At 37.1% G+C, this 21,416-nt stretch overlaps 4 protein-coding genes across 12 annotated transcripts; 2 read left to right on the plus strand and 2 right to left on the minus strand.

Moving 5' to 3' along the window:
* Window positions 1-1,504: 1,504 nt before the first annotated feature.
* Window positions 1,505-13,391, plus strand: LOC143342453 (protein nervous wreck-like). 6 transcript variants are annotated; one of them, XR_013079808.1, is made up of 23 exons: window positions 1,505-1,698; window positions 5,389-5,486; window positions 6,041-6,086; window positions 6,150-6,235; window positions 6,322-6,466; window positions 6,555-6,691; window positions 6,756-6,819; window positions 6,902-7,030; window positions 7,121-7,243; window positions 7,343-7,446; window positions 7,528-7,672; window positions 7,749-7,826; window positions 7,891-7,942; window positions 8,063-8,166; window positions 8,304-8,481; window positions 8,574-8,749; window positions 8,952-9,258; window positions 9,348-9,562; window positions 9,745-9,844; window positions 9,928-10,086; window positions 10,202-10,233; window positions 10,317-11,193; window positions 13,305-13,391. XR_013079808.1 is itself a non-coding variant. In XM_076766359.1 (23 exons), the coding sequence occupies exons 1-23, from the start codon at window positions 1,678-1,680 to the stop codon at window positions 10,905-10,907; spliced, it is 3,018 nt and encodes a 1,005-aa protein (XP_076622474.1). In that variant the 5' UTR covers window positions 1,505-1,677; the 3' UTR covers window positions 10,908-11,222. The 6 variants fall into 6 exon arrangements, 5 of the variants coding, with proteins under 5 accessions (XP_076622474.1, XP_076622472.1, XP_076622473.1 ...); XM_076766359.1 differs by lacking the exon at window positions 13,305-13,391 and having other exon boundaries at window positions 10,317-10,829; window positions 10,902-11,222; XM_076766357.1 differs by lacking the exon at window positions 13,305-13,391 and having other exon boundaries at window positions 10,317-11,222.
* Scu (hydroxysteroid 17-beta dehydrogenase 10) lies at window positions 11,311-13,742 on the minus strand. Its single transcript, XM_076766378.1, has 3 exons — window positions 13,581-13,742; window positions 12,432-12,596; window positions 11,311-12,044 (listed from the first exon to the last, which is right to left on the minus strand). Exons 1-3 carry the CDS (start codon window positions 13,587-13,589, stop codon window positions 11,451-11,453), a joined length of 768 nt encoding a protein of 255 aa, XP_076622493.1. The 5' UTR covers window positions 13,590-13,742; the 3' UTR covers window positions 11,311-11,450.
* A 665-nt stretch (window positions 13,743-14,407) lies between these two features.
* On the plus strand, window positions 14,408-20,180 carry Valrs-m (Valyl-tRNA synthetase, mitochondrial). Of its 4 annotated transcripts, none has more exons than XM_076766364.1 (17): window positions 14,408-15,056; window positions 15,143-15,335; window positions 15,403-15,649; window positions 15,730-15,958; window positions 16,035-16,214; window positions 16,295-16,419; window positions 16,493-16,755; window positions 16,833-17,061; window positions 17,133-17,255; window positions 17,336-17,443; window positions 17,511-17,670; window positions 17,757-18,025; window positions 18,097-18,309; window positions 18,379-18,490; window positions 18,562-18,740; window positions 18,821-18,947; window positions 19,988-20,180. In XM_076766364.1, the coding sequence occupies exons 1-16, from the start codon at window positions 14,969-14,971 to the stop codon at window positions 18,908-18,910; spliced, it is 2,808 nt and encodes a 935-aa protein (XP_076622479.1). In that variant the 5' UTR covers window positions 14,408-14,968; the 3' UTR covers window positions 18,911-18,947; window positions 19,988-20,180. The 4 variants fall into 4 exon arrangements, with proteins under 4 accessions (XP_076622479.1, XP_076622480.1, XP_076622478.1 ...); XM_076766365.1 differs by having other exon boundaries at window positions 20,087-20,180; XM_076766363.1 differs by having other exon boundaries at window positions 18,821-20,180.
* Window positions 19,028-21,325, minus strand: LOC143342459 (kelch domain-containing protein 4). Its single transcript, XM_076766374.1, has 8 exons — window positions 20,991-21,325; window positions 20,729-20,899; window positions 20,425-20,660; window positions 20,187-20,353; window positions 19,982-20,131; window positions 19,702-19,920; window positions 19,269-19,622; window positions 19,028-19,191 (listed from the first exon to the last, which is right to left on the minus strand). The coding sequence occupies exons 1-8, from the start codon at window positions 21,102-21,104 to the stop codon at window positions 19,028-19,030; spliced, it is 1,575 nt and encodes a 524-aa protein (XP_076622489.1). The 5' UTR covers window positions 21,105-21,325.
* Between the last annotated feature and the right edge of the window lie 91 nt (window positions 21,326-21,416).

Genomic DNA, 21,416 nt, shown 5'->3' on the forward strand with positions numbered 1-21,416 from the left:
AACAGGAGTGGTCAGCAGCGGTCAGTAGAGGCCAGTGGAGACCTGTTGGCGGGAGGTCGGATATTAGTTGTTCAAGAGCGAGAAGGGAAGTGTGTGCCTTTCTTTCTTGACTCTCACGAGGCGGTCCGAAATTACTTCGGGCAACTTCAGAGAATCGAAAAAGAGGGCATGTGTCATTTTGCCTTTGTCGGGTTGCCGAAACTCTACGAGCTCACGTACGCGTGATCTGACAGCGTGAGAGAGCAACTTCGGTGCCTTTCTGGCATCGCTGGAGCCGCCCAAGTTTGTCGTGGAATAGTTCGTTATTTTCAACGATAGATGGCGTTTATTTTCGACCTCAAACCCCCTGGTGCTAAAATGCTCAAGTTTGTCGTGGAATAGTTTGTCATTTGCAACGATAGATGGCGTATATTTCCGACCTCAAACCCCCTGGTGCTAAAACGCCCAAGTTTGTCGTGGAATAGTTCGTATCGTCCACGCTAGATGGATTTCTCGACAAGCTTGGACGTTTTAGCACCAGAGGGTTTGAGGTCGGTAAATAAGCGCCATCTAGCGTTGAAGGTAAATAACTATTCCACGACAAACTTGGACGTTTTAGCACCAGAGGGTTTGAGGTCGGTAAATAAGCGCCATCTAGCGTTGATAATGACGAACTATTCCACGACAAACTTGGGCGGCACTCTCGGCTCCCACGAGGCGGTCTGAAATTACTTCGGGTAGCTTCGAAGAATCGAGGAAGAGAGCATGTGTCAGTTTGCCTTTGTCGCCTTTCCGAAATTCTACGAGCTCACGTACGCGTGACCTGGCATGGCTGTGAATTGACTATAGAAGGGATTAAAATTCATTTCTGAATCTGTTGGTAACGTTGCGAATGACACGAAAATGGTAATGGGGTTTCGAGCCCTCATAAAAATGGCCCGAAAAAATACATAGGGTGAAAGGTCTCCTCGTATACCTCGTCTGTGGTACTATTTCTCATCAAGCTTGGACGTTCTACCGTAGATAGCGATGCAATCCTTCGTACAGCAGTGCATTGTTTTTTAATATACAAATAAATTGATACAGTGATTGAAATTGAAAGAAACATTGATACAGTTGTATAATTTAGAATGTAATATTTAATAAAGTTATTGAAATTAAATTTTGAAAACCGATGCAGTAAACATATAAGAGAGACTAACGAATTGCGGTTAAAGAAATTGGTAAAACATTGCCCTGGGCCATCTCGAATATCGAAACATTATTCTAGTCTAACGTTCCCAAGATCGCCGTTCTTTAGACGAAATGGTCGTTCGAAAACCACTTGTTTTTTACCAGGTTGGCATTTCAGTTCGCGCGACACTGGCTTCCGTAAGATGCATAGTCTATCCTATCCCTCGTCCGTGGTACAAGGTTTACCCTGTACCTCGTCCGTGGTGTCGGGACTATTTTACATCTTCTCGTCCGTGGCGTAGGTGGAGGACGAACGCAGGCGCGTCCGCGATCAATAAATAGGCTAGCTCGGTCGAGGGCAGGAGAGCAGTAGCGTACGAACACGCGAGCAGTGCGGAGGGTGGTAACGCGTTTATTGTTGTGTCGGGTGAGGCGTACGAAAACAACAGAGCACCCCTCCCCGGCGGACGACGGTGTAAAACGGGCTGCCAGCGGTGAGGCTGCAGAGCAGGCCGCTCGTCCAGCATGCAACCACCACCGAGAAAAGTAAGCCGACGAGACTGACGTCCATCCGGGCACATGCCGTTTCTCTTCGTCTTTGAACGAAAATTGCACTCGTTCTGTTCGTCGCCTACCCGCTTTCAATCGTCAATCATTTCCCCATTCTTTACTCGCGCTTGTCGCGGATCTACCCCCGAGATAAATTTCTTCAAAACCAGACCGGAATCTCGTGGGTTACCCTCCCGAGAAAGTCGAGCAATTCCTTGGTCGAAAACCGGAAAACGTTACCCGATCGAAATGCAGAATGTTCCAAGTTGCGTGCATACATCGAAGGAACCGCGAGGGGCTGGCGCTTCCTCTCGTCTTGAGGAACGATCGAGATACGCGGAATCTGGTCGCGAGTATCGATCTTCAGGCGACGTCTCACAGAAAAATTGACGTAAACGCCGCTCGAACGCTGCCACGATGAGAAAATCGATGCGCGCATCGAACCTTCGATAGCAATCTATACCAAAAGCTGACCTCAAAATGCATGGAACAGGCCAAAGACCCGGGTTAACATCGTATCAGATCGCACGAACGAACGTTCACGCACCGCGTACGATGATCCGCTTCCGTCCACTCCGCGATCTTTATTTCCGCGGTGTCGCATCCGTGGAACGTACAATCGCCTCCGTCTATCCTTTCGTTTCAACATTTCTCGAACCGACAGCTTCAAAATTTCTCATCGTCCCCTTCGTTATGTAACTGTACGACGTGCTCCCTGAAATCGATCTTGAATTTTGTATATAGGACAATTTTGGGGGCCATGTTACTTAGCGATAGTTTGTTACAACGTTTCCTGCAGACTCGCTGGCTTCGACAAAAGAGAGTCGTGGAAATTATAAAATATAAAATAACGGAAGGTAATTCCGTCGATGAGATGCGCAAATTATTCGGCGTAGAAATTTTCAATTCGCCCGCATCGATTTGTTTTACCCCATTTTCGTCGACTGCGAAACGATGCTTGAACAGATGGTTACAGAATCTTCGGGTACTCGCTTCGATTCCTTAATTTAATGTTGCTTTCGTAATATTGGAACGATATTTTTGGGAGCCAGAAGGATCGATCCTTCGTTAATTTAAACAAACAAATAACACTGCCAATCTTACGAAAGAGAAAACAGAAAATGTAATTGTCTATTAAATAACGATTCGAACTAAAATTTTGGCTGAAACTACTTCCGTTAAATCCTCCAGAAAGTTACATAATCTCGATAACTTCGAATCTCGCAAGACGTTTTAATTGTATTGGTTCGTTTAATAACAGAACTATTATAGGAGGGTGCGAACCATCGACTGTTTACGAGAGTAATTATAGATGAAACGACAAGGCCACCAATTCCAGATTCCGGCAAATTGCCTCATCTCCAAAGCATTTTTAACACTTTGACTGCCACGTCACCCCTATATGGATGACAGAACTTTCGACAGTGAAATTAAAACTAATTCTCAAGTTGAAACGTCAAAGAAAATAAATTTTAATGGGATTACAAATGTAACTACTACGATAACTTTTAAGTTGTGTAGTTTACAATAGCCCAAAATCAATGTTTTAGTCTTGTAAACAATTTTAAGATTTTAGACTGGCAGTCAACGTGTTAAAAGAAAACGGTCCAACTTTCACGATTGAAAGACTAGGATTATTTAGTCGTTCCGATTTCATTAAGGATAACAACATTTCCTGACCTATTTATCAAGCTAGGCCAATCGGCCCTTCATCTAGCTCCACGACAATGAAGTTTCGCAGTTAAAGATCGGGAGATTCCTGACCCACTTCCACTTGTCGAATGCTAGTCGAGCGATAAGAATCCAGAGACACCCTTCCTACTCGAGAAAGATCAGCGAAAAGGGAACGCGTACCTAATTCGAGACCTCTGAACTCTCTGCTCGCTCGCGAAAAACTACTAACGACGTCTGAACGACGGTAATCGTTCGCTTGGCGGACGACGCCTTAATAAACGCGAATCTTCGAGGACGGTTTTGTCCTTCGTTTTCTCTTTGCTTGGCGCCGGGGGTACTCGTTGGGGCTCGCCGATCGATAAAGTGCTTTTTTTTTTAGAGTAATAAACGTCTTTGTCACGGCCTCGGTTGTAAATTTCCTTTATCCGGAGCCTGAAATTCTTTGCTGTATCATGGTACTTTGTCGAGCGTCCCTCGCGCGGCTTAAAAGCCTGACCTTTCCGCCTGGCGGCCCTCGGCTTGAATTAAAACGAAATTAGCTCGCGTGTAGCAATAAGTAAAAATTAAAATTTGAACAACGACCCGGAGTGAAAATGATTTTTAAACCGCCACGACTAAATCCCGCAGTTTTCTCTCCGCGATCGATAAACGATTTATGAATTTACGGTTCCCACCGTAAAGTAGCGAGTCCCCCGAACGATGTATGCTTCGATGTCGGGGCGTATTAAAAATTGCATTTGGAAAGCGTACGCGCTGAAGCTGTTGCGCCGAATGCTAGCGGATCGAACCACGGCGAAATGGTTTTCGTTGTTACTCGATAATTCTGTTACCGTGTTTGCCAAGTCGTCGGAACGCGAGAGAGAAGAAAAAGCTTTCGAGCGGGGCACCGTAGTTGGCGACGGTGATAGTAGTTTTTCCTCGTTTAACGATCCACGTAACAATGCACGACGTTGCGAGCGCTCACGGAGTGATTGCTTACGAGTCTTTAGACCGTGGAAGCATTCAAAAATGCAACGCTAGACCTTCGAGGTGCAATCGATAAGAAAGTAGCTGGGAATTTTAAACGATCAGACCAGATGGGATTCTCTCACCGTATTAATCGGTCGAATTGCTTAAATAGTTATGCTAATTACAACAACGTGTTCCTCGAAACTGTACATAAATCAGTATCTTCCCTTTTTCATCCGGTGACCTCGTTCTTCGAGTCAGACTCGAACAAGATTTACCCTTTGCTGGCCTTTTGGTTTTTTTATAGCTCTGCCTTCCGTAAACTAAACCGTGAAGGAAACAGGGTTTTCCCTAAAATTCATCTCCGGACTTCATCGACCAGGAACCTCCCTTGCATTACTCCCACACACTCGTAAGTTCTAGGCTCAAGTAATCGACCCTTCGTATTGACTTCGATGAGCGTTCCAGCAGAGTTCACGAGGTCAAAGCAAGCCCTGATGCGTAACGGAATCGCCAATACACTCGCTTGTACGGCAAAATTGAACTTGACTTTAAACAATGTCGTCGCTAATTAAAGCGCCACCCTTGTTAGCCTCACTGTCCAGCAATTATTGCCCGGCGCGCAAAAGACCAATAATCGAAGCGGAAAGAAAGACGTCCGTTTATTTTGTATTCGCTGGAAAGCTGCGCCTTTCTTTCAAGAATATACTGCACGGACCAATTAACTCAGCGATAGGAAACGTTTAACAGTTGCGTCTTTTATTTTATTTTATTTCTTCTTGCATCTAACTTTTTGCCCCGGAATTTGGACGTCTACTATTTTTTTTTGTAAGAATCGCTCGTACAAAAGGTTCGTTGAAAGAGACGATTGTATCGAAGTCTGTCCCTTGTTAGCGGAGGATACGTTTCGCTGTTGAATTAATTCTTTTGTAAGTTTCGTCCGAAGAGAAAAGGATTTGCGTTCTTTGTAAGATAAAAAAAAAAAAGAAAAAAGTAAAAAAGAAGTAGGCCAAGTGTACCGTCGTAGCGCGATTGTTTACTTAGACCGTGATTCTTCGCTCGCAGGGAAATTACGCAAAATTTCTGAAGAATGTGCACGCGGAGCAGGCGGCAAAGTTGCAAGCGAAAAATCAGCACGAGTGCGACCTTCTGGAGGACATTCGGTGAGTCTGAAACTTATGTAAAGGAGGATTAGATAAAAGCCCTTTAAACATCTTAAGCGCGAGTCATTACGCGTCAGCGATTTCCGTTTCTTCGACGGTCACACTTTTACTTTCGATGGTTAAAGAGTTTCCCAATAATATTTGGTTCTTTAAGAACGAACGAATCGACCGCGAACGATTTAATCGACAATTCGAAACGCGCACAAAGTCTCGCCAATCGATTTAAATAAACTAAACGATATTTCTCTCGCGTTACGAAACGATTGAAAAATGTAAACGCCCCTCGACAGAATACAGACCAGAAATGTTTATTCGATATTCAAGCTGTTTCGATAGATATCGTTTCTGTTTTACTGTTCCCCCGTCACATTGATAATATTCACGCGTTCACCGCGAGCTCTATTCTCCGTTTCGCGTTTATAAATGTATTTTCGTCTCGGATATTGTGCGATCGAACTGCGTTTGGTTCCGCTAACTTAACGCGTCGACATTACACGGCCATTCGAACATTTGTAACGCGAGTATTCTATGACGCAAATATATATATTTTTCAGCAACTTTACAATCAAAAAATCTGCGATCGAAAAATCCTATTCCGAGGTAAGTCGGTTGCCGCGTTACGAAGTTGTTCGACGAATTTTTACGATCGACGTTTCGTTTCAGGCGCTCCTCAAAATATCTTCTGCCTACTTGAATAAAAAAATACCAAATATCCCGGACCTCAAAGTCGACGGCGGCGGAGAAAAATGGTACGGTTTCGTTTCTCGAAATACTCGGGAAAGGTAAAACGCGATTCGAGAAATATCATTCGACCATCGGTAATTATTATTTTCAGGAACATGTGGAATGTTTGGCGAACCGTGCTGGAGGAAAATGAAAAGCTCGCTAGAGCGCGGTTAGCAGCGGTGGAGGTCTTTCAACAGCAAATCGCCGACGACGCGAAGAGTTTAAAGTTTCACAAACTTCAAATTTCTAAGAAGGTATAAAGTATTCGCCGATTTTTGAACGATCGTACCGCGTACGGATTTATACAGACAGAGACACATAACGTTTTCTTTCTCTTCACAGGCAATCGACCAATTAATGATAGTACAAAAAGAATTGCAAACGTGCGTGCAGGACGTAGACAAAACCAAGAAATTATACTTCGACGAAGAGCATAGCGCACACGATGTACGAGATAAGGCAAAGGATATCGAAGAAAAGTACGTTAACGATGCTTTGGTAATCGAACGATAAAGGTAACACTTGGTTTTTTATCGATTCCAGGCTAAAGAAAAAGAAAGGATCCTTTTTTCAATCGATAACGTCGCTGCAAAAAAACAGCGCAAAGGTACGAGTCTATTATAAGTATAGTTTCGTGTTATCGAATGATTAAGTAACGAGCGTTTGCACTGAAAAATTGATGTGATTAGGTGAGCTCGAAACGCGACGCTTTGGAAGAGAAATCAACCGGTGCTCGAAACGATTATTTACTCAGTCTCGCCGCTGCGAATGCCCATCAAAATAGATATTTTGTAGTCGATTTACAAAACACCATGCAGGTAAGCGGACGCCATTGTTCGCCATTTATTTCCCCCGTGCTCGTTTCTAGATGATAAAACACCTTTTCGGTTACATTGCGCTTCCCACAGTATTTGGAACAAGGAGTTTACGATAAGGTGACAGAATATTTAACACTGATGGGTCGTACAGAATTGTTGACCTGTTTGGCAACGCAAAACAGCTTTACCAAAATTCGCGACCAAGCGCAACAAGTAAGTGTTTATTAATACCAATTAAACCCATTATTAAATCCGATTATTCGCTATTAAACTTGGCACTTACGTCACAGTTGCTTCTCGTACATATTTCAGCTCACCAGAGATTACAATATACAATGTTGCTGTTTGTATTACCCGGTATTGAAGCAACATATACAATACGAATTTGAACCTTGCGACCACGATCCAGTGGACAGGTTTGTAGATGATATATCGAGAATATATTATATCTGTATGTATTACCTGCATGTATAATTTGGAAAACAAATTCGTTGCAGGATAACGGCCGATCATGCAGCCGCAGCCACGCTCGGAAAGGAAGCTCGTCGCTGGTCGACGAGAATAGCGCGCGAAATAAGCAGCATCCGAGAAAATAATAGGAAACTGCAGGTTCTTGTGCAGCTCAAGGAGTCTGGACAAAAGGTTACGCGCGTTACACGATAAATAGCTGAATGGAGATCTCTTACCAAAGAATAATACGAGCGTGACAATTTTACAGACTGATCCGAACGATCCACAAGGCCCAGATTTAGACACGAAAATCGACGAACTGAAACACGCGATACGACGGGCGGAGGTAAGTTTCTGGTAAAACACGAATCACGTGAATTATTTTCCTTACACGTTTGCTTGTTCATTAGACAGCAAAACTAAAGGCAGAATCAAGAATAGAATGCCTTCGAAACGGCGGAGGTTTGTTAAATACTTTACCTTTTTTTTTCTTTCTATTCGAACGATATCAACGTACTAACGAATGTAGTATCGTCGCTTGCAGTGCCGACGCTATAACTTCGATTTCTCTTGTTTCTGTAGTAAATGTTGACGAATGGCTCCAAGAGGTCGAAACATTGAGCGTGCAGGAAATGATGCGTTCGGCCAGTTCCCTGTCCGTCAGAACCGACGCGTCTGGAACAGCGGTATTTATCGTATTAGTATACATTCAAAAACATCGATTCTTACGCCTGGACTCTCAGGAATTAAGAGCTTTCATTTAATACTCTGTCTTTCTTTTACCTACTACACTTACGAACGCGTATCCTTTGTGAAACGTTAGGAATTTAACGTTTCCGTCGTGCAGGAACATCCATCTTCGGATTCGTTCTACGACAGCGACGGAGATGGCGGAAGCGATTTGACGACCGTCGAGCGACCAGGTAGCGCGCGAAACACTCCGCAACAAGAAGAGGAAACAACCGAGGAAAGACAAAGGCACGACAGCGAAGAAGTCGATGGTGCGTGCACGACGGCTTTATCTATCGTGAATCCAAATATAAATATCCAATAACGGTGCAACAATGTCACGTGCGACGCGTTTGTCCGACAGCTTTACTGGAACAAGAGAAACAGCGAATAGAACAGCTTACCGTCGGTTGGGACGATCCAACAGCGGTAGATTGGGACAACGAGGAAAAAGATGAACAAGCCGAAGTCCACGAAACAACCGAGCAGCCCTCTACGCAGCAGCCTATATACAAAGGCACAGCGCTTTATTCGTACACGGTAAGGCTAGATTTACGCATACATTTTTATCGAGACCCGCCATGTTAGCGGTTCTATTAAAATTCACTCGGATATTCCGATCATTTGTGTATCTTATGACATTTTCTTGTATCTATGACCATTTTAGAGACATTGCTTTTCACATTAAGGTGGTGGCGTTTCTTTCTGGTTCACCGTGAAAATTGTCTGTATTCTGACTTAGGCACAAAATCCAGATGAATTGTCGATCGTCGAGAGCGAGCAGCTCGAAGTTGTCGGCGAAGGTGACGGTGACGGTTGGCTCCGAGCACGAAATTACCGTGGCGAGGAAGGTTTCGTTCCACAAAATTATCTCGACGTCGAGGGAGAACCTGAAATGATATCTGGTCTCACTTCTCAAGGTCCAGGACTCGTGCAACAAATATCTTTTACCTCTATGGATTATACGATTGATGATCACGATGCGGTAGATCCTGACGCTAATCTGCAACAACCTGCTCCAGACGCTATTGTACAAAATCACATAGGAGGTATATTTCGTTCCTGTTTCGTTTGTCCAGCGTCGTGTACTGTAAACAACGTGAAAATTATTGTTACAAGAATTAATTTACTTTTCTAGAAACGGAACTATATTGCATTGCGCTTTATGATTACGACGCCACGTGTGAGGGAGAACTTAGCTTCTTCGAAGGTGATATCGTGAAAGTTCTGAAAAAAGAACCACACGACGTCGATGACGGTTGGTGGGAGGGTGAATTACGCGATCAACGAGGATTATTCCCTTCTTTGATCGTGGACCTGTGCGCTGCCGATGGTTCGCCTTTGACCCCACAGGTTAAATTTTAATCGATAAATAGATTTAAAGAAATACAAGACAAAAAACTTTACAGATAAACTACGCAACGTATAACTTATCACTGTTTAAAGATAAACCCATTATAAATATTCAAACTTACTTTTATTTATATACATTTACTTTATCATTTCGATTTTTCTTATGATTGTTCTATCATTAGGAAAACGTGACGCCACCAAGCTCTGCGCCACCCGTATTTACACCTCCCGAGGTTCCAGAATTCTTATTAGAAGAAGAACTGGCGCAAAGTCTAATGAATGGTAATAACGGACTCGTTTAAGTATTAAATGTAAAAATAAAATAACTAACGCGAGAATTTGTTTTTTTGTTACGTTTAATGTAGAAACGCAAGATGAAAAACCTAGTGACATAAATGCTGAACAACAACAACAACAACAACAACAACAAGATGGATTTATAATAAATCTCTCCAAGGACCAAAGAAGTCAGTACGGCTCGCAGTTCGAAGGAGATAAAGAGCCTGAAGGACCTGGTATAGTAGGTAAGTTGAAATCTTTATTAAACAGAACAATATTAAATTGCCATTGCCTTACTGGACGATTATTTGTGTTAATACTTAATCCGTATCTCAATTTACACACAAAACTGCCGCTTAGTTGTAGAAGTATCGGATGAATCGGGAACCAAGGTAAAATGGGTGGTCGATAGAGAATTATCGAAGAACCGATTTTTCGTCGAATACACTAATCGTTGTTCGCGCTGTAATTCCAGGCAGATGATGAAAAATCAAAACAGTCGCAATCCTTAAACAGCAACCAGTCTAACGATGATTTCGGACTCGGTGTTGCCCAAATAGTGATCACCGCGGCGACGCCGATGGAAGATATCGAACATCCGTTTCCGGGATTAGAGGAGGCCACCGATGACCCGGTGAAATCCACGGAAAGCTCCGAGGGTGATTTACCGTCGAGCGCAACAACTACCGATATGAATGAAAGCGATTGCAAAGAGGCAACGGTAATAATGGATGAAAAAGAAGAGCAAGAAGTCACGGAAGCAGCGGAAGACATCGAAGAGAAATCAACGGTCGATGATCTACCAACGGATTCGGCGCCATTCCCAGTTAGTAGCAGTTCCGGTAGCGAGGCGGATTCAACGTCCGGGCCGAGTACAGGAGATAATTCTCAATCGATACCGTCTCGCGGAACCGTAGTAGAGGTACAGGAAACGGAAACAGAGGACATCGAGATTGTTCCCGAAAAGATGATGGTCGTAGGAGGAAGGGCAAGTATTCCAGATGAGTTACAACCCGACCAGCTAGAGAAGCTACAAAATCTGAAAGAATCGAATGCCTAGGATTGACTAGACCTCGGAGATCCCGATTATCCTGCCTTAACAAATAAACTGGCTCTTCCGAAAAATCATCAAAATAAGTTTCAGCATCTGCTGGAATTCTGGAAATCTCCGGAAATTATTGGGAAGAAAGACTAACGGGAATCGAATAACGGGACAACTGGGCAAATTTTTATGTTAATACTATGTACACAACCTTTTTGCTAGACGATACTCTAGTAAACTAACTATTTAAAAGAAGGGTGTTGCGACTTTTGCAACGTATTTACAAGACGTTAATGTACAGAGTCATAAGGTAATAAAGAGAATTGTCGTTACCTATAATAGATGAAAACTTTTAGTTGTTCGTGTACATTTTAAAAGAATTATAATGGTGTTGCATGTACTAAGAAAATTATCGTTTTTTATTCATCTTTCATATATTTGTATATTTATTTTTATTTATTTTTTTTTTTCTTGTACAAATTTTTTATTGAACTTTCGTAAATCCATGCATTATAAAACCTTTATCCGACCCCCCTATTTATGTAATCAATAAATGCTCGCATAAATTCAAGGTTGCATCCTGAGAGCACCATCTAATCTTATAGTTTCTCCATTTAGAAGAGGATTTTCAACTATATGTTGTGCCAGCTGAGCATATTCATCCGGTTTACCCAGTCTTTGCGGGAATGGTACCGTTTTTGCTAAGAATTCACGCACTTTGTCTGGTAATGATTGTAACAAAGGCGTATTGAATAATCCAGGTGCGATTGTAACAACACGAATACCAACTTTAGAAAAATCACGGGCCAACGGTAAAGTCATACCGACAATCGCACCCTTACTAGCAGAGTATGCAACCTGTCCCATTTGTCCCTCGTAAGCTGCAACGCTTGCCGTGTTAATTATTACTCCGCGTTGTCCGTCCTCGTTTGGTGTATTTTCAAAAATAAGTCCTGCAGATAATCTAATAACGTTAAATGTTCCAACAGTGTTTACATTTATCACCTTCTGAAAATCTGCTAATATATGCGGTATATTTTTGTTGAAGTTATATGTCTTAAACGCAACAGCTATACCTGCTGCATTCACTACAACATCTAATTTATCAAAGTGTTTCTTAGTTAAGTTCAGTGCATTGGTCACATCCTCTTCTGATACTACCTGTAAAAAAGCATGTCACTGTATGCACAAATTGTTATGAATTAATTATCATACTAAATTCTTTTATATAAGGAAATATGAAATTACAAATAATATGCAACAGATGTTTGATGCAAGTAGGTGTCAAAACTACACTTTCAATGTCAATTCAGAATGGTTACTAGTAGTATTAGTAGTAGTAGTAGTGTATATACATATAAATAATAATAGTTAATAATTATACAATATATTATAATGAAAATGTACATCTTCTTTACATGGTTCGAAACTTTGTTTGATAATTCGTTATTTAGTATATTAATAACATATAATTATAAAGCATTTTCCACGTACATTGTACATTCTTACTGCTATTACTACTGCTGGTATTAATATAGTAACACTTACATTCATTGGTGCAAATACAGCCGAGCTTCCTAACTCTGCGGCAATATCATTTCCTTTTGAAGTAGGTAAATCAGCAATAACAACCTTGGCACCTTCTTTGACAAATCTTTGCACAGTTCCAAGACCTAATCCAGAGGCACCTCCAGTTACAAGAGCAACCAATCCCTAAAATATATGTCAATTACAGAAGTTGTTTCAACATTTAATTTCATTGTAATATATTAAATACTTGTTAATAAATTTAACATCTTTGTGCAAAGGAAATCATTAATTTTTAAATTGATTATTTTCAGAGCATGATATAAGGTACACACATATTTATTACAATGCACTTTTAAATTATCTGAATGTTATACTATTTTCATAGAATTTTTAATTCAATATGAAAAGTACATACTGTAGAAGAATAAGAAACTACGTCATATTTGAAAATAACAATAGACAAACATCAACCAATTTCTACCAATCACTATGGAATAAAAATCTACTTGAATAATTGTCCATTAATAACCATTAATGGACAATTATTCCATTAATAAAAATTAAGAAACAAGGAATTTTCAAATGGAGCAGTTATTTAAATTTATTTCTTTTTACATTACTGTTTATAAATATTATAGATGTAATAATAGTACAATTAAGCAAAGATAACATATAAACAAAAACCATATCTTCAAATGCAACATAATAAAATTTATGATGTATGATATTATTCATTCGTATACTGGGGTCATATAATGATAAACTATGTGTTATTAAAAATCCTTCAGTGTTTGTAAAGCTTCTTGCAAGTTTATAATATATTTATTAATTGTATTTCTATTCCAGTCAACAATATTATTAAGTAATTTAAATCGGTATTTCCTATTGCAGGACACGATATACTGCAACCAAAAATATACTACAAAACACGTGCATCCGCTGACAATCGTAATTAATTTTAAATGGACGTATAATTAGGTACACGATCGTAAATTTGCAAAACAGCATGATCTTGTCCATAAACACGTACGACACAAATGCAGTAACAAACCAAAGAACCGCTACATATATTTCACATATTTTGCGAGTTAATATTTATAATTACAATTTTACTCTGCCTGCTAGAAAAGAGAGAAAAAAAAAAAGAATCACGGAACGTTTACGTACCTTCATCATTTTGAAACGTTCGAGAATATCAAAACAGGAATGCACGAAACAACTTTCTTCGTTAGAAGACTAGGACTAAATGCCGAAGACCATGAATCTATGACTCAACGAAACGATTGAGAGAGCTAACTTATCGATATGGAACTTTGAACTGCCATGAGCGGTCCCCTACTTCTTTATGCACATTTATCAACGAATAAAATAAGGATAAGAAGTACATAATAAAATGAAACAAGACAGAGAACGTCTGTAACTTAGTGCTATTTTCGACTGCGTAATATTCCCCAATTGGACTCAACACTGTTTCATGAACTTGTTATTGCATAGGATTTTTATGAAAAAAAATATCTGATCGATGATTAAGAAAGTTTTGTATATATTTAAACTTGTATTTAAATAAGTTTTTCGCCACGTTGAAGCAAGAGATTAATTTTATTATCTTACTATAAAAAAAAATTCCATCGATATCTACTATATAGATTGAAACGAAATAAAAATCGCGGTTTCCTTTATATCTTTTCGAGGCCATTATATATATTATTGGCTTATTAATTTATCAGGCATAGCTTCACATATATAATATTTCATCATTACATAATTATTGTTTGAGATTGCCTTCTCTTCGTTATAATCCTTATTGGATACACTTGTTATAATTTCACAACCGGATATACATATGTACACTTTGGAGAATTTATTGTTTCTCGTAATTTCGTTGTTAATTATATTTTATTGATCGATATATGTGTAATGACTAAAAAACCAATTACTAGATAGTTCGATTAATTCCTTTCTATAGGATTTCGGTATTCATATATTAATATTAAATATTACACACTTGTATAACTGTAAATGTTTTGTTACACTTTAAAATTTATAGATATTGTACAGATATATATATATATATGTATAAGTGTAAATAATGTTTATTTGAACTTGAAAAATCTTTTATTACTAGTATATAATTTATAAAGTATACATATTATAAAGGTGAATTATTTTATTGCTTAAAATACCATTAAAATAGCTACGATTTTTTCTTAAATCATTTCAACATGGAATATTATTGTATATTTAAATAAAGTGCAATGTAAAGAAATTGAGAACCACTGTTTAATGGAATCCAAGTACAATCTAAGCATTCGATGTCTCCTAACGTGAACAACAAAAAAACCGCGAAGTTAACTTACTTGACTTAAATAAATGAACACTTATTATTTTTTACTAAATATACTGTTGGCTGAAATAATGATATATGATTGATTTAAGAAGGATTATTGTCATTAATTTCAACTACAGTAAATCAGTACTTTAGCGTTAGTCGTATTATTGGTTATATTTTCTTAAGTATACAAGCAAACCCGTAAAGTATTGTTTACCAATTTATAATGAATATCGTACGACGAAGTGATCGTTTGCGTATTAATTTTTATTGCAAATATTATTACTGCACTATTTTTACTAAACATGTGTCAGGTAAAACGATACGTAATTGAAGTTTTATTCTTTCGAAATGAAAATTTATAAATAAAACGTTACGATCAATGCACTTTTTTCTTTAGATTATCCACCAATTTATCAATCCAACGACGTAGAAAATGGATGGTATGATATTTGGGAAAAGAATAAGTACTTTACTGTTAAACCCAGTGAGAAGGAAACATTGAAAATGCTACTACCACCTCCCAATATTACTGGAACATTGCATTTAGGACATGCATTAACTGTTACCATTCAAGATATTTTAGCAAGATGGTACTTTTCATTAATCTTCATTGTTTAATTGTTGTAGTTAAAATTGTTGAAAGTATCTTTTATATAGGTATAGAATGAAGGGTCACCCTGTAATATGGATACCAGGTTTAGATCATGCTGGAATTGCAACACAATTAATAGTAGAAAAGTATCTTTCTAAAACAAAAGGCATTGCCAAATTTGATATAGAAAAAGAACAATTTCTTTCATATATTTGGGAATGGAAGGATCAGAAGGAAAATGAAATAAAGTCTCAGTTGAAAGCTTTGGGTGCCAGTGTGGATTGGTCTAAAGAATATTTTACAATGAATAAGGTAATACATAAAATTTTCTTTCATATACTAGGTATCTTAAATTTTTAAGACAAATCATTCATCTCTGATTGAAATTTTAGAATTATAATGATACTGTGGTAGAAGCATTTGTAACTCTAAATGAAAAAGAACTTCTATATAGGAAAAAAGATTTAGTTAATTGGTCTCCTACTTTGCATAGTACAATATCTGATATTGAAGTAGACTATATGTATATTAATAAAAAAACACAAGTAGCAGTTCCAGGATATGAAAAGAAGATTACATTTGGTGAAATAGCATATATAGCTTATCCACTCAAAGATTCAAGTAATAATTTTTTTTGCTATAAATTCTACATGCTGTTTGCATCTATCTTATTTTATGAAAAAATATTTTTCTTTAGAAGACAAAATAATAGTTGCAACAACTAGACCAGAGACTGTTTTTGGTGATGTAGCAATTGCTGTTCACCCAGATGATGAAAGATATGCAAAGTATATTGGCCAAAATGTTTGGCACACTATAAGGAATACTTATATACCTGTTATTGCTGATCCTTTGGTTAATATGAATTTTGGCACAGGTATATATATTTCAATCACTGGGAGATATTTAAGTATTTTTTTAGTTTGAATAATAAGTGATTCTAAAAGACACTTTTAGGTGCAGTAAAAGTAACACCAGCCCATGATCATTTAGATTATGCAATTGCTACAAATCATCAGTTAGACATTATCGACGTTATTGATAAACACGGAAACATAACAGAGGCAGGAAATTCATATAAGGTATAATAATGTTCAATGTAAACAATTGTGTTTTGTAATTATCGTGACTATATATATATAGAAAATATTCTAGGGTCTTCCAAGATTTATCGCACGAGAAAAAGTTTTAAATGAATTGTCGAATAGAGGTGTTCTACAAAGTGTTTGTGATCATAATGTCTGCATACCAAGGTGTTCACGATCTCGAGATATTATAGAATACATATTGAAAGAACAATGGTTTGTCAAGACCAAAAGTATGGCGCAAAAAGCGATAGAAGCTGTGGAACAGAATCATTTAAATATAGTTCCTCCTATTCACAAACAAGCATGGTATGACAGGTTAAATAACATTAGGTAATTGGAAAACAATCTAAGATGCATATAAAAGATTAATTACAATATCCATTTTCTGATTATACTACTCCTGTTAGAGATTGGTGCATTTCACGGCAACTATGGTGGGGTCATAGTATTCCAGCTTATTACGTTACAGTTGGCGATAAAACTGAATGGATAATAGCTCGGACTGAGAGCGATGCGCGGCTCATTGTGGAAAACACATATGGATGTAACTTAAAATTACATAAAGACCCAGATGTTTTAGATACATGGTTTTCGTCTGCAATTATTCCTTTTGCGGTACTAGGATGGCCAAAGAAGGTATAATGTAATAATAATTAAATAACGAATAAGATATCATTGTTACAGTATGTTGAAACATGTACTTTTAGACGGAAGATTTTAAAAATTATTATCCTTTAACATTAATGGAAACAGGACATGATATATTATTCTTTTGGGTTGCAAGAATGGTCATGTTAGGATTGGAGTTGACCGGTCGTCTACCTTTTAACGTACGATTTTCTTATTCTTAAATATATCTTTGCCACTAAAATTGTTTCTTTATAGAGATTTAAACATTGTTGTCACATAGGAAATACTTTTGCATGGTATATTATGTGATACTCACGGGAAAAAAATGTCCAAATCAGTTGGAAATGTCATTTCACCAGAAAATATCATTAATGGTGCTACTATAGATGTGAGTGTTAATGGTTATTATATTTAAACATTTCATTTATTGGTATTAAATATTTTTATGCAATCAGGAACTAACTATACAAATGAAAAAAAATCATGATATAGGCATTCTTGAAAAAGAAGAATTGCAACGAATGTTGCTTGTAAATAAAAAAATGTTCCCTAATGGAATACTACAATGCGGCGTGGATGCACTACGCGTAACATTATGCAGTCACAACATTAAAAGTTAGTACACGTTAATACATGCGACATTTCATTTGCTCTTTTCAATGTAATAAAATTTAATTACGGTTGACTTTTTAATTGAATAGATTTAAAAGAACATTTCGATATAATGGAATGCCAAGCAAATAAATTTTTCTGTAACAAAATTTGGCAAGCAAGTAGATTTGTCCTATTTATGACTAATGAAAGGGAGTATCAAGAACCAAAGAGTATGTCAATTTTTGACCGTTGGATTTTAAGTCAATTATCTTTAATGGTCAGCACTGTTAATAATGCGATCATGCAACGAGATTTTCATAAAGCTATTACATGCATAAAAGAATTTTTTCATTACACATTTTGCGATTATTATTTGGTAAGATTATGAAAGAAAAATTTGCTTTTGAATAATACACAATCTTCTACACTCTACTTAATATCTTGTAGGAAGCAACAAAATTTGGATTTTACAGTAACAATTCAGAGATCATTGCAAGTCACACATATGGTACAAGAACATGCTTGGAAGTTTCACTACGAATAATTGCTCCCATAATGCCATACCTTGCTGATGATTTATACAAAAGATTATCGGATAAATTTCCAGAGTTTTTATCAGTACCATCCTTAATGGAAGCACCATATCCAACGTCGGAAGAGGTTAGATTATTTGTTTACCCTTCAATAAATTTAAAAATTCTACAACCATATTTACTATGACTATTACAGCTTAAAAAGTGGACGGACTTTAGATTACAAGAAAGAATCGACGTAGCATTAATGATTGTATCTGAAATTAGAAGACTTACAGGTGGCCTAAAAGGAACACAAAAACCAATAGGTAACTGTCTGTACACATATCAAATATGTATGTGACTTTGTTAAAATATTAAGAAGAAATTTTTCTTGCAGTTTATATTGTAACTAGTGACCCTGACAATTTTAATTTCTATAATGAAGTCATAAATTTAGTTAAAGGTGGATGCAGGTTGCACAATATTCATGTATTTCAAAAACATAATTATATGCATGATGAAAATAGTACGTGCTCTCAGTTTACTCCTGACTGTACACTTGTTTTTATTTCACAGGTAAATTCTTGATGTATATCACGTATTCATTTAGTTTTGCGATCATTTCTATGTGCTATACATGTACACTTACTTTCTAGGATTCTTCAGTTTTGAACAAAATCAAAAAACGTTCGATCAAGAGGGTTTCAAACGTTGAAAGCAATTTGAAACTTCAAGATGAAATATAAACAAAATAAACCACAGTTGTGCTCAAAAATATTTCAGGTTAGCATATTGATTATTTTTTTAAAACTAAAACTGAAAAAATTCGGAGCATACTCACACTTCATAATGCAATACAGAAATTAATTTTTATCTACGTCCGTATGTTCAACTTCCGAGTCACTTTTATCTTCGTCGCAGCTGTCAGTGTCCCCATTCTCCGAACTTGAACTACTCGATTCGAACCAAGTTTGTGAAGATAAATCATCTTCTATTATCGTTCTCCATTCATCTAATTTGCGACAATCTGAAAATAAGTAGAATATTAGTAATTTATTATTATACGTATTTATATAATTTACTGAATTATAATAATATACGTACCCAAACTATATAAATCATTGAGTGTATATTGTCGGTCGCCATTTTCAAACATACCACCATACAGATACAAAACATTGTGTTTTATAGCAAGTCCAGGATTTATTCTGGGACATGGAACAAATACATCCTCGTGCGTGTTTTCTTTCTTATGTGTAGTAATTGCTGATGTTGGACCTATTGTAACTGTGAATATTCCGTCATCGTCGACAATTGTGGATTCATTAGGAGCAGATGATTTTTGCGTTTCATTAACATCCTCATCTTCATCCTCACTGTCGTTTTCTTGGCTACCATCTTCTTTTAGTTTTCTTCTTCGACGTCGTGCAGTTACATCTTTTTTCCCACATAATGTCACTAAGCCAGTTGAATAAAAACATCCATTAGACTTCAATCGCGTCATTTAAAAAAGTACCATTGTAGCTAGCGCACTTACCAATGTGCCATTGAAATTTTTCTAAATCTAAAGCCATCAAATCATTATAAAATGTTCCATTAAGTTCTTCTTCGTTATCCTCGTTGTCAAAAACGCCGCCAAACAAATATGCTATATTTGACTGAACTAAAACCGCCGATGTGCTACATCGCGGCGACAATTTATGTCCTGATTGTTTTACAGATATCCATTTCCATCTTAAACCAGTTTCATCATTTTCTAAAATAATATTCTCAATAATATTTAAAATTGAAGTATATGAAATAAACTATGTACTTACTTTCAGATGTCATTAGGAACATGTCGCTATGAACGAGACCCTTATCAATATCCTTTTTTACTCTTTCTTTGCTATAACCACCATATACAAGAAGTTTATTTTCAGGCGTTGGAAGTAATATACAACCAGATCGAGGAAGCGGCGGAATACCTAAAATATTGTAAAATATATTTCTAATAAAAATATCTTTCTATCATAATTTTACCTGATAGTTCAATTTTATGCCATACGTATGTATCAAGGTTAAATATATGCACATCATTATAATATTTATAATCTCTTAAGTTATCATGAAATCCACCAAAAACTATCAACTGTTTTTTTATATGTGCCATTCTATGACCGCTTCTAGCCGATGGACCACCAGATGATCTAGAAAAGATAAACAAAACTAAATAACAAGAAAATTTCTGTGTCTAATTATTAAATGGTATAATACGCACAAAATTTTTTCCCATTTTTTTTCTCCAATTCTATAGACCCATAAATCTTTGTAATGATAAAATTGTGATTCTGAAGGACTAGAAAATTCACCACCAAAGACCCATAACTCTCCTTTATTTGTTGCTGTTGCTACTGCTTGATGACCACAGCGTGGAGGTGGAGCACCTGGTGCTTTTACAATGGTCCATTCGTTTTTATTCAAGTTATATGTAAACATGTCTCCATAAACGATCGTCTAAATAAAATACAATCATTAGAATACTAAAATATATTTTAATTAGCAATTATTTTATTTTAATTTACCGTGCGTCCATCATGAAACTCTCCACCGAGCATAATAAGCTCATCTTTAAAAGGATGTGTGGTCAAAGTAAAGTTTACACGTCGAGATGGTGGTGCAACTAGCTTTTCAATAACACGTTGTCTTCGAGCTTCTTCCTTTTCGATTTCGGCAATCACGTGTTCTATATCATCCTAAAATTTATAAAAAGAAAGAATTCATTATTTATACATATAATTCATTATTATTATAAAACTACCATCCGTGTTTATACATTTCACTAACCTCACCGAGCGCAGCTAATTCCTTTTTTTGTTTAGCACTCAATTTCTTTTCAGTTTTGAGCGCCGTCTTAACGCTGCCGCTAACTTTTTTTTTATTCTTATCCTTTTTACCCATATTATTGAACAAATTGTTTAAAGACGAAACGATGCTCTTTCAAATCTTTGCGACCTGCGTGAACTTGCTCAAAGGAGCAATCTTGAAAATAACACGCCAACCAATCGTTTCTTTGAATAAATATAAGAAAAACAAGACATTTGAACTGATCGTAAATCTTGTCTTTAATCTAATGTTCACAAGTTATCTATTTATAAATATCTTTTCTAATTCTGTCCTTCCTGTGAAAAGAATTCACATTTTCAAAAATTCTCTCATTTAAAGCGTCAAATCCTGTACTCTTCGAATCCCAATTTGCAGCATTTCGAGAAG

The sequence above is a fragment of the Colletes latitarsis genome, chromosome 6 (assembly GCF_051014445.1).
Source record: "Colletes latitarsis isolate SP2378_abdomen chromosome 6, iyColLati1, whole genome shotgun sequence".
Taxonomy (NCBI): Eukaryota; Metazoa; Arthropoda; class Insecta; order Hymenoptera; family Colletidae; genus Colletes; species Colletes latitarsis.